Here is a 12,569-nt window from a genome sequence, read left to right as displayed (position 1 = left end):
GCTTCAGTAGGTTGGTGGAAGATGGAGTCCTTTGTCCTTTGAAGAATGTCTCTGGATGTCAATTGGATACGTTGTAGTAACGTCGTTGTTTGATAGACAGAATACTCTGTCTGTTCCTTCCTAACCCTCGTTTGCAGCTGCTGTTGCTAACTCAACGGCTAGGAGGTATCACTTCTGTAGTGAATAAGAGTTCGAAGTTCATACCATTTGCAACCAAAGCTCACGCTGATGTTGGCTTCGTTCTGTAGTTATTATCGGAACCATTCTGACATCGGACCGTCGTCCTCACATCCTCGGAACAGGAGGTTATATTGTCATCAAGGCTTTATATAGGAAGGGAGAGGAGGGCTTGTTTGAAAAGTTTTTTTATAGCCCATGTCCCTTCACAGGGGCGGGCCACTGATTGAGCGGAGCCCTACCTTATGAAAACCCAGATTTCACATTTTAGAAGCTAAAATCACATTTCATCCCATCACGAATAATTTCATTTGCAAACATTTAAATTGAACAACAATTCCGTGTGAATTCGATAACTCGACTTTCCACTGTAGAGTTTGTCATCTTATCATTGATGAGAATGTCTCAGATGACAACCAAACTGACATCATATTCAATAAGTACCACCGCATATGTTCAATTGGTCGGATTACCAGAATATAGTTAATTTCCCCCCACCTTCTGATGTTCCCAGAATCTCTATGTTAACCAAGGGTTTTGCAAATGTATCATCAGTGGGGTAGAGAGAGGAAAATGGGGGGAAGAGGTGTTTATGACTGTCAAGAACCTACCCCCAGGCCAACGTCATGACACCAGTGAAGAGAGCTATTTGTGTATTCTCATTGTGGTGAATGTCTGGTGTGGATGTGTTAATTCGACACTCCTCTACAGTACAAGTTACATTTATTTCATACAAGGTTTGTCTATGTTGTTCATTGGTTACAATGATGACATAATCTTGACATAAACACATTGTCGTGAATTTACTATCATTAAAATGACGACTTTTAGTTTTTATCAAAGATTCTCTGTAATTAGTATTACCTGATTAGGCTGACTAATCATGTAACTGTAATTAAGTCGGGGCACCAAGGAAAATATTCATATTACAAAGTTATAATTTTCCTAACATAACTTTTCAGATATTTTATATCTGATCAATGAGTCTTTGAATTAATTATTTATTTATTTTACCTCACGTTAGTCTCATTCCAAACGTCGTAAATTGTTGGTTGTCTGCATGAACCCAGTCTTCACTATGAGTCATCCATACATCAATTGTCTTAAATAATTGATTTATTAACTAACTAAACAATCACAGAAAAGCACACATAAACAAACAAAGTAAATATGGTTACAAGAAATGATAGGGGAATGTGCCCTAGTGGGCTAAACCGGCACGGCGGCTTGTTAGACAAAAGGGGAGTGCGGGTCAGCTGAGAAGTCACTACAGAGTTGATAATTATAACAATTGAAATGCTAATCCTTTGCACATGAACGCGCACTCATTCGGGAACAATTGCAATCAATATACAGTGGGGAGAACAAGTATTTAATACAATGCCGATTTTGCAGGTTTTCCACTTACAAAGCATGTAGAGGTCTGTAATTTTTATCATAGGTACACTTCAACTGTGAGAGACGGAATCTAAAAGAAAAAATAAAAAAAATCACATTGTATGATCTTTAAGTAATTAATTTGCATTTTATTGCATGACATAAGTATTTGATACATCAGAAAAGCATAACTTAATATTTGGTACAGAAACCTTTGTTTGCAATTACAGAGATCATACGTTTCCTGTAGGTCTTGACCAGGTCTGCACACACTGCAGCAGGGATTTTGGCCCACTCCTCCATACAGACCTTCTCCAGATCCTTCAGGTTTCGGGGCTGTCGCTGGGCAATACGGACTTTCAGCTCCCTCCACAGATTTTCTATTGGGTTCAGGTCTGGAGACTGGCTAGGCCACTCCAGGACCTTGAGATGCTTCTTATGGAGCCACTCCTTAGTTGCCCTGGCTGTGTGTTTTGGGTCGTTGTCAGGCTGGAAGACCCAGCCACGACCCATCTTCAATGCTCTTACTGAGGGAAGGAGGTTGTTGGCCAAGATCTAGCGATACATGGCCCTACCCATCCTCCCCTCAATACGGTGCAGTCATCCTGTCCCCTTTGCAGAAAAGCATCCCCAAAGAATGATGTTTCCACCTCCATGCTTCACGGTTGGGATGGTGTTCATGGGGTTGTACTCATCCTTCTTCTTCCTCCAAACACAGCGAGTGGAGTTTAGACCAAAAAGCTATATTTTTGTCTCGTCAGACAACATGACCTTCTCCCATTCCTCCTCTGGATCATCCAGATGGTCATTGGCAAACTTCAGACGGGCCTGGACATGCGCTGGCTTGAGCAGGGGGACCTTGCGTGCGCTGCAGGATTTTAATCCATGACGGTGTAGTGTGTTACTAATGGTTTTCTTTGAGACTGAGGTCCCAGCTCTCTTCAGGTCATTGACCAGGTCCTGCCGTGTAGTTCTGAGCTAATCCCTCACCTTCCTCATGATCATTGATGCCCCACGAGGTGAGATCTTGCATGGAGCCCCAGACCAAGGGTGATTGACCGTCATCTTGAACTTCTTCCATTTTCTAATAATTGCGCCCACAGTTGTTACCTTCTCACCATGCTGCTTGCCTATTGTCCTGTAGCCCATCCCAGCCTTGTGCAGGTCTACAATTTTATCCCTGATGTCCTTACACAGGTCTCTGGTCTTGGCCATTGTGGAGAGGTTGGAGTCTGTTTGATTGAGTGTGTGGACAGGTGTCTTTTATACAGGTAACGAGTTCAAACAGGTGCAGTTAATACAGGTAATGAGTGAAGAACAGGGGGGCTTCTTAAAGAAAAACTAACAGGTATGTGAGAGCCGGAATTCTTACTGGTTGGGAGGTGATCAAATACTTATGTCATGCAATAAAATGCAAATCAATTACTTAAAAATTATACAATGTGATTTTCTGGATTTTTGTTTTAGATTCCGTCTCTCACAGTTGAAGTGTACCGATGATAAAAATTACAGACCTCTACATGCTTTGTAAGTTGGAAAACCTGCAAAATCGGCAGTGTATCAAATACTTGTTCTCCCCACTGTATGTAATAGAGTGCCAAATGTGTGGAGGGGAATGCTACAGACACATAACCATGATGCCATGAGATAATTAAAACAATCCCAAAAGGTGCCAAGAGGAAGAGAGAGAGACTGCGCTGCAACGCCTCACTGAAGCGCAGATAAATTGCTTTTCTCTGTGTTAATTACAGGGTTATGATTTTCAAATGATGCAAAGAGCAGCTTTTTGTGCCTTATTATGATAATAAATGTCATTGAATGATAATTTATGGAGATATGCTACAGTGGCTGCTATTACCCTTGCAGAGAGATTGGGTGCAGTTGTCTGGGTGTACTTGGGTGCATTTGTGTGTGTGTGTGTGCATGCGTGTGTGTGCGTGTTTGTGTGTGTGTGTGTGTTTGTGTGTGTGCATGTGTGTTGGCAAGTGTGTTTGAAAGAGAGCGACCCGGCTCTACGTATTTTACTGGTTTGTAACTCACTGACACCACTTCTGGTTAGAGAAGAATAAAGCAGCCCAAGAGTCATCATACAGGATCTTCATTTAAACACACTGAGGAAGCTGAATATGGGGGTGAAAAGTGGGAGAGGTAGTAGATTGGTGGTGGATTTTGGTTACACACACTGTCCCACACGTCCAGTTGTTGATGGGCAGAGACATAGATTTGTCTCTCTGTCACTGCAAGTATTGTGTGGGAGATGGGAAGTTGAGTGTGCAGCTCAGGGTTGTGAGGTGCTGATAAGTCACCAGCAGGGAATTCGTAACAGTGTGTGTAATATCCATTCACAGCCATTATTCTCCCCCGCTTGTCTGCAGCAGTGCTCTGTAGCCTACCATAAAAAACAGCCTTCTAGCCAAAACATCAATGATAAAAAGGCTCATTTCATTGCCAATGTCTTTATTTTTCTACAGTAGATGCCTATATTGTCACAGCAAAATAATTCTGCAGCGACAGTAATGTTTAGTGCATAATGTTGCTTGATGGTGGATAGTCTACTAGCTTTAAATCACTGAGCTCATCTGCATTTCCAGTGGTACAGGAAAATTCTCAGCAACAAAATAGTGATCAAATTACGATCCTACATCTGTAAGCACATGGAATTACCAATGATACACCACTGTGTACGGTGTGGTTCAGTCTCTGGTTCTCTCTCTCTCTGTCTCTGTCTCTGTAAAGTTTACTCAGCAGCTCTGGACATCTTTGCTTTGCTGACCTGGTAGTGGAGATGCCACTGAGCTGAGAGGCCTTGGCAGGAACCCACATCGCTCCAAATTGCCTCTGTCTAGATCAGGGATAGGCAACTTTGATTGGGGTGGGGGCCACAAAAAAATAGAACTCATCATGAAGGGCCACAGTGGCTCATGGCTATGCATACCCACATCCATATCCACACAGACCAGACCAGAACACCTTTTGGGGGTTCTTAGCTAAATATTTTAGCGGCCTCCCCTTTTCAAAGTTTTAGAGTTAATATCCTGCAATTATACACATTTTGCCATGGGGTGTAGAGAAAATGTTGCAGTTTTATAACAAATTTCATGCAATTCTACTAATTTTGCCATTTGGTGGAGAGAAATATAAGCGGTTTAACAGATCATTTCCTGCATTCTACACATTTTGCCGTAAGGTGGAGAGAAATGTTTGCCTGTTCTTTAAATGTTCTTTAAATATATCTGAGTGAGAGGGACTAATGAAATCAGTGTGGACCGCCCGATCAGTAATTCGACCATGATTATTTCAAGTTAAGATAGACTAACTGACCAATCTAAAATGTCTTAGCTGACATGGGCTAATTGAGTTGCTGTCAGAACCTTTGACTGCAGCAGTGTTAGTGGTACTGACGGAGGTGTGTTTGACTCTAAAGGACTGTGTCAACTGTTTGTTTCAATTACTTCTATGATATCTGTGCTGTAGTCTAGTCTACCTCCCAGTCCCAGTGTATTAGGGATGGTCCTGGACTGGGGAGAGATGGCTGGGCGGGTTTGAGCTGTCAGTGGGGTCCCCCCCCATCAGACCTAGAAGAATGGATGTGGAGTGACAGTCACAGTGTTAACGAGGCCACAATAAATAGCCCGACCGAAACGATGCCTGGTACGATGTGTGGTGACGGTGCTGACAGACGAGGGGCTCTGACTCCCTCTGAGCTGCTCTGTCTGACAACTGATTGATGGCCAGTCACATTGTGTTTATTTTGCCCACTCGGCCCATCATATATATTTCCTTTCTACAGCCCTGCTATTGTGCTAATATTAAATAGAAATATGACCAGGTGTGACAATGACAATTTGTCCTGTGGTCCAGAGCAGAGCATTGTTGGGCAGCATGGGGGACTGTAATTTTCCTATCAGGCCCTATCAGTTCTCTGATTATACAGTAGCTGCAGTTCTCTCTGGGGCAGACTCGATCAAAGTCAACATCTCTGTCTTTTCACCTTGTTATCAACTGACAAATAAATGCATGTTTTTTCAGAGTAGCAGACAGTTTGATGAAATGAAGAGAGAGTGAACGAGGTAGTGAAGGATAAGACAAGTAGAGAGAATGAGAGAGAGGGCTTGCTTTCATAATTTCTTTATTCACACTCCTCTGCATTCTACTGTTATCTCTACCTCCTTCATTCCTGCTCAGCTAGTTCTGAATTCTGATAAAGTCTACAGACTGCCGATGCCAAAAACAGGCCCTAAACTTTTCACATGAATTTCACATTAAGTAATGGCTACCCTCAAATGTCTCTTTCACATACTGTGGCTCACTGATAGAGAGGAGCATTAGCATTGACTTCCTTCCCTCTGTTTCTTTCAGTCAATGATCACTGCTGTCTGACAGTGGAGAGAGGGAGCATGTTTGGTGGCTTTGAAATGCTGCCAAAACATCATACCTCAGAAGTATGTACTTGTCTAAGTCAAAGTGCACTCAGGATAGTCAAGATTAGGTAGATTGGCATTTCACTGCCAGACAGGTTTTGGTGTGTGTGTGTGGGAGGGGGAGGCCTGCAGGAATGTGATCATTGCAGTCATTTAAAATGTTATACTGAAGAAAAACATTGGTTGAAATGCTGCTACATATTCAGCCATTTGAAATAACAACATATTAGAGAGGAAGCCTGTAGCATTTCCCTTCCCCACTTCCATCCACCTGCTCCAGCAGCAAACAGACCCCAGCCCCCAGCACCCCAGCCTGAAACGGAGAGGCACAGAGGGGGGCATCAATATGCAACACACCTCTGGAAATGTACTTGGTTGACACAGCGTAAAAAAGTGCAAGTGTGAAAAAGATAAATGAGTTATTGCCTATTTAGGCATTTTTATTGGAGACTTAGCAGATCTGTGCCTTGCATGCTAGATGTGGACACGTGCATTGCTCCCTGAGCGGGCCAGGGTGTTGGTGTTCCAGTGATTACTGTCCCCTCTGCCCATCCGGATTAGGAGGTGAGCAGGCAGAGCAGAGCATTTGGGCCTGTCTAATGTGATGTGATGTACAGTATGAGTCAGCATTTCTCTCCAGCTGCTGGGGAAATTTACGACATCACTACTGTCACAGGAAACACTAATGAACAAAGGACCCCATGCTGCACTGAAACAGATGTTAGAGACAGATCCATACTGTAGCCATACACTCACTAATTTACAGCATACACACATCCTGTGTTTTCATGTACCTATGTACTCTACTGTATCTGTCCTTTTCTCTACAGTCCACTTACAGTCCTTCATTTAGCAAATGGTCTTATCCAATGCACTTACAATAAGTGTATTTAAAATAGGATGCAGAATAAACCACTTAGTACAAGCTTTTTCAGAAATAGTTGCTGTCAGTAAGAAGGGATATTGTGTTAGAAACAATAGAACCAATCAAATCTCTCATTGTCTTTCTCACTCTCTCTCACACTCTCTCTCGCTCGCACACACACACATACACACACACACACACTGTATGCATAATCCATATGCATCTGATGCAATGGTAGTGTTATTGTGGATCCTAAAGGCCTCTCAACCTCAGAGATAACTACAGTATGTGTACTGTGTGGGTGAGCAGATTACTCCTAAAGAGTGCTGCTGCATTGTCTTGACGTCCTCTCTGTGTGGTACCGGCATTATCCTAGAATAGACTGTCTCATCCTGTTATGTAGGAAAAGCACTCGCCCTGAGTGGGCTGTACTGTGTCCTAGAAGGTCTGTCCTATAAGGCAGGGTTCCCCAAACTCCGACTCTGTGCCCCCCTTCACCTAACCCCTCTGGGTGTACGTTTTGGTTTTTGCCCTAGCACTACATATTTGAGTCAAATAATCAAAGCTTGATGAATTGGTTATTTGAATCAGCTGTGTAATGCTACGGCAAAAAACTAAATGTGCACCTAGGACCGAGTTTGGGAAACCCTGCTATAAGGTGTCTGCTGGGAGGCTACTGTATAACTGTTCGATGAAAGCTGAAATGGGCTCAGTTCTTAGTAGAATAGGGGTCAGGCCAGGATTTGCCGTATACAGTAGCTCAGGGGATAAATTCTACCACTCAAGCAGAAATATGGGCAAATCACTATGCTATTGGACATTTTATGAAAGTGAAGTCAATTTTTAACAGTTCAGGCAATTTTTGGCTCTGAGCTTTTCTATATTTGTGTGTGTGTGTGTGTGTGTGTGTGTGTGTGTGTGTGTGTGTGTGTGTGTGTGTGTGTGTGTGTGTGTGTGTGTGTGCGAGAGAAGAACAGTTGCAGAGAGTCAAACATGATGATGTTGTGGATAACCTGTGATGGAAAATGTTTTGTAAGCTTTATCATTTAAGCTGCATCTGAATAGATTATATCAACAAATAGGCAAGCAGACAATATACAAGCCATATTATAATAGATCAAGTGACTATCTGTGTACCCACAGCAGCAGGATAATCATCTTGTGTTTTCCTCTTTCTAAAGTGATGAGCTTGTGTGATGTTGTGATGCCTGGTAGTGATGAAGGGCTAATAACCAGGAAGTGTGTGTATTTGTGTGCAAAATACAAAGGTGCATGTGGAGTGTTTATTGATAAACTGAAAGAGTTTAGGGTTGGGGCTGTGTGTGTGTATTTTACATTTTAGTAGCACCTTAATTGGGGAGGACAGGCTCGTGGTAACAGCTGGAGGAGAATTAGTGGAATGGTGTCAAATACACGGTGTCCATATTTTTGATGCCGTTCCATTAGCTCCGTTTCAGCCATTATTATGAGCCATCTTCCCCTCAGCAACCACTTTTATCTTGAGCAACTTACAGTAGTGAGTGCATACATTTTTCATTCTTGTCCCCTGTGGGAATCAAACCCACAACCCTGGTGTTGCAAGTGCCATGCTCTACCAACAGAGCCAAATGGGATTGAGCCACTAAATCAGCGGTGTGTGACATGAACACAGATGTGAACCCCCAGAGGCACATCACCATTCCCCATCCAATCAAAATGCACCTCCCATCACCTGGCTCTCAGGATGACATTAGTAGGGTCATCCCTCAACCACAGAATCAGCTGCTTTCCACGCAAATACATTATTCTCTGAGGAGTTATCTGAGTTCATCCATTATCTTCACACTCCAACCACAGTCAGAGCATCCACAGACATACACAGACCGTCCACTAAACCTCAGCTTCAACTTCACACAACACACGTTGCACTTCAAATATGCAGTCTCATCATGCTTCAATTCAACAGTTTTGTGTCTTTGATAGATATTGTCATTTCAGTGTCTCAATATCTTCCTTAGAAACAGTGTTAAAATATATTTACTGAAAAAGCTCTTACTAGCTGATGTCCTATACAAATGTATAATCTTTTGTTGCTGAGATATTCTTGCATAGCTAAAATAGCTTCTGTTGCTGCAGAATTGTTTTCCTGCTGTAGCAAACTGGCTACAGCAGGAAAATACGGTAGCTAATGTATCTCCATATATAATCATGTTGTATTTGTCTCATACCATTGTCGTGACTTTACTTTCATTAATCTGATGACTGCTATTTATCTAATCAACTAACTAGGTTTAATTGTAACAACTAACTCATTAGGATTTGGGTCACCACGAGATTAGTTCTTTAAAGAGTTACCATTTCCTGAATTAAACTCTAAATGTCTTTACCTATCACATCCATAAACTGTCATCTTATTAATCATAACCTCATATCATATCATCATTCTGAACCGTCCTAACCTCCTGCATCTGAAAAAACTTGAGCCTTACTTATGATTCAGTGCTGCTTGTTACAAAAGACATGGAGAGGGACAGAGGGAGAGGACAGAGACATAATATGTTGGTACATTTAGAAACTACTCTCACAGTAATCATATACTTTGCACACAAACCGCCGCCCTCTTTGAGTAAGAGATCATGCATGTATTTACTTGAAATGTCTTGGTTCTTCGTGTATTTGCCGGAACCAGGCCACCTAGGAAAGGGAGTTGGGCATTTTCAGGTCTTCTTCTGTTGTTCTCCTCTGCAGTCGTCCGGTATCCGGTGACTTTTCGTGTAGTCCTGAACAGAACTACAGAATTTATTCTCCTTCCATTTGCTCTGGAAGATGCTTATTTGAAGATAGGCGAGCCAGCCGTGTCGATGGTCCCCAGTGGGGTGATGAGAGTAGGGTACTATGGTGATTTGAGAAGAGTAGTAGAATGGTTCCACTTAAATTCACTTTCGAAGATACCTTACTTAGGACAGCTAATCAGCCGTACCAATGATTGTCTGGGAGGAGACTTTATCTCTTCTACCACGAGTTTAGATTTCAGAGTTCAAACCACATTAAACGTGAGCTGCAGCTCCATGTCTCTCTGTTTGGATATGTTAATTCTTAACCCGTCATTTTATACAGTTTGTTCAAAAGGGCAGTTCTGTCAGGCTGACACGCTCTCTGACCTCCCCCAGGGGCATGACTTTTCACTGTGAAAAGTTATGTAAATCTATGGCGCCTAAAATCATTAACAAAAATACTTTCATAATTTTTCATATTTCATGCACAACGCATCGGATGGACACTTCACACATATAGTGGGTATACTTCCCAAGTTACAGTATTTCCTTTATAACATTTTTAATGACATCACAAAATAACAAGCAAACCGACATCAGTGTTTCTTTAGGTCGCCTCTGACCATTCCCCACATTCTATGTTAGATATATTGTTCCAGTATTCACTTTAGAACATGTTAGAGTTTTGGCGGGAGGTCTGTGTAGAGTCACATTCCTATGGAGAATATTGGAGCGGGAGATGCTGAAACTTCTGTCCTAGATTTACAACAGGGGGTGAGCTGTCAACACCCACCTCTGGTTCCCTTCTCCCCCCTCTGTGTGTGAGAGGGGGTATGGTTTAAGTTTTTTATTGCCATGCTGAATCTGACCTATTTTGATCCTCACAGGACAGTCATGACACCATGGCATTGCCCTGACTATATTCTGATCAGCTGTCATCTGTTCCCTTTTCAGGTTTGCAGTTCTGAGAGACCCGGCTAACTGGCTTAGTGTGAACCCGGTTAGAGGTACGGTCAACACCTCTGCCAATCTGGACAGAGAATCACCTTACGTTCAAGACAACAAATACACTGCCATCTTCATGGCCACAGACAACGGTAAGTCAGAGTTTCAGTAAATCTCTTTTAATAGTGATGTGGAGTCCTCAAAAAATGGTGTGATGATAATCTATTCTGCATCTGGAGAGAATATGGTATAAGGAATATTTAATCATATGTCATGTCTAATCCTCAAATAATACCCTTACAAGTCACAGATTTGAATTAGTACATCAACACAAAAAAAGGATTGCTGTAGAACGGATGACAACTGGTATGGCGTGATTACTGTAAAGTTGTAGATAGTTCCTCTCCTATTTCCTCAAAGTGATGTATAACCATGGGTTTACATAGGCCTTGGAGTTTTGACATCCAGGTAGACCCTTATAAAAAGGGTTTTTTAGCTGTCCACATAGGATAACCGTTTTTGGTTCCAGGTAATAAAAACTTTTCGGTTCCAGGAAGTACCATTTTGGGTTCCATGTAGACCCCTCTATGGAAAGGGTTCTACATGGAAACCAAAACGGTACTACTTGGTACCAAAAGGGTTCTATCTGGAACTGTGGCTTTGAGAGGCACACTCAGACCCACATCACTTGAGCCTTGAGGGAGTGAGAGGACAGTAGAAGGGGCTCCTCTCTACTAGGAGGACCTCAGGGAACTTCTGACAGATCTATTAACAGACATTATATTAGCGAGGCTTTCTTTTTTTTCACCTTTATTTAACCAGGTAGGCCAGTTGAGAACAAGTTCTCATTTACAACTGCGACCTGGCCAAGATTAGTCAAATCAGTGCAACACAAACAACAACATAGCGTTATACATGGAATAAACAAACATACAGTCAATAGTCTATAGAAAAAGTGTATATACAGCAGAGGTCGACCGATTAATCGGAATGGCCGATTAATTGGGGCCTATTTCAAGTTTTCACAACAATCGGTAATCAGCATTTTTAGAAGCCGATTATGGCTGATTTTAATTGCACTCTATGAGGAGACTGCGTGGCAGGCTGACTACCTGTTATGCGAGTGCAGCAAGGAGCCAAAGTAAAGTGCTAGCTAGCATTAAACTTATCTTATAAAAACCAATCAATCTTCACATAATCACTAGTTAACTACACATGGTTGATGATATTACAAGTTTATCTAGCTTGTCCTGCGTTGCATATAATAGATGTGGTGCCTGTTAATTTATCATTGAAACACAGCCTACTTCGCCAAACGGGTGATTTAACAAGCGCATTCGCGAAAAAAGCACCCAATGTGTACCTAACCATAAATATCAATGCCTTTCTTAAAATCAATACACAAGTATATATTTTAAACCTACATAGTTAGTTAATATCACCTGCTAACATGAATTTCTTTTAACTAGGAAAATTGTGTCACTTCACTTGCGTTCAGTGCAAGCAGAGTCAGGGTATATGCAGCAGTTTGGGCCCCCTGGCTCATTGTGAAGTGTGTGAAGACCATTTCTTCCTAACAAAGACCGTAATTAATTTGCCAGAATTGTACATAATTATGACATAACATTGAAGGTTGTGCAATGTAACACCAATATTTAGACTTAGGGATGCCACCTGTTAGATAAAATATGGAACGGTTCCATATTTCACTGAAAGAATAAACATTTTCTTTTTGAAATTATAGTTTCCGGATTTTACCATATTAATGACCTAAGGCTCGTATTTCTGTGTGTTATTATATTATAATTAAGTCTATGATTTGATAGAGCAGTCTGACTGAGCGGTGGTAAGCAGCAGCAGGCTCGTAAGCATTCATTCAAACAGCACTTTCCTGCATTTGCCAGCAGCTCTTCGTTGTGCTTCAAGCCTATCAACTCCCGAGATAAGGCTAAAGTACCTATTAGAACATCCAATAGTCAAAGGAATATGAAATACAAATGGTATAGAGAGAAATAGTCCTATAATATCTAT

The 12,569-nt window shown here is 41.8% G+C and overlaps 1 protein-coding gene across 4 annotated transcripts in view; it reads left to right on the top strand.

The window, feature by feature from the left end:
• LOC110520038 (cadherin-13) overlaps positions 1 to 12,569 on the top strand; it is a 606,276-nt gene that overhangs the window by 537,109 nt on the left and 56,598 nt on the right. For all 4 annotated transcript variants that reach the window (XM_036974547.1, XM_036974542.1, XM_036974537.1 and 1 more), the window contains one exon: positions 10,548 to 10,690. In XM_036974547.1, the coding sequence (XP_036830442.1) occupies positions 10,548 to 10,690 (143 nt within the window). The remainder of the gene's footprint in view (positions 1 to 10,547; positions 10,691 to 12,569) is intronic.

The sequence above is a fragment of the Oncorhynchus mykiss genome, chromosome 1 (assembly GCF_013265735.2).
Source record: "Oncorhynchus mykiss isolate Arlee chromosome 1, USDA_OmykA_1.1, whole genome shotgun sequence".
In the NCBI taxonomy this organism is placed as follows: domain Eukaryota; kingdom Metazoa; phylum Chordata; class Actinopteri; order Salmoniformes; family Salmonidae; genus Oncorhynchus; species Oncorhynchus mykiss.
Note: the sequence above shows the minus strand (reverse complement) of the source record. Positions and strands in the feature narration are given on the sequence as shown.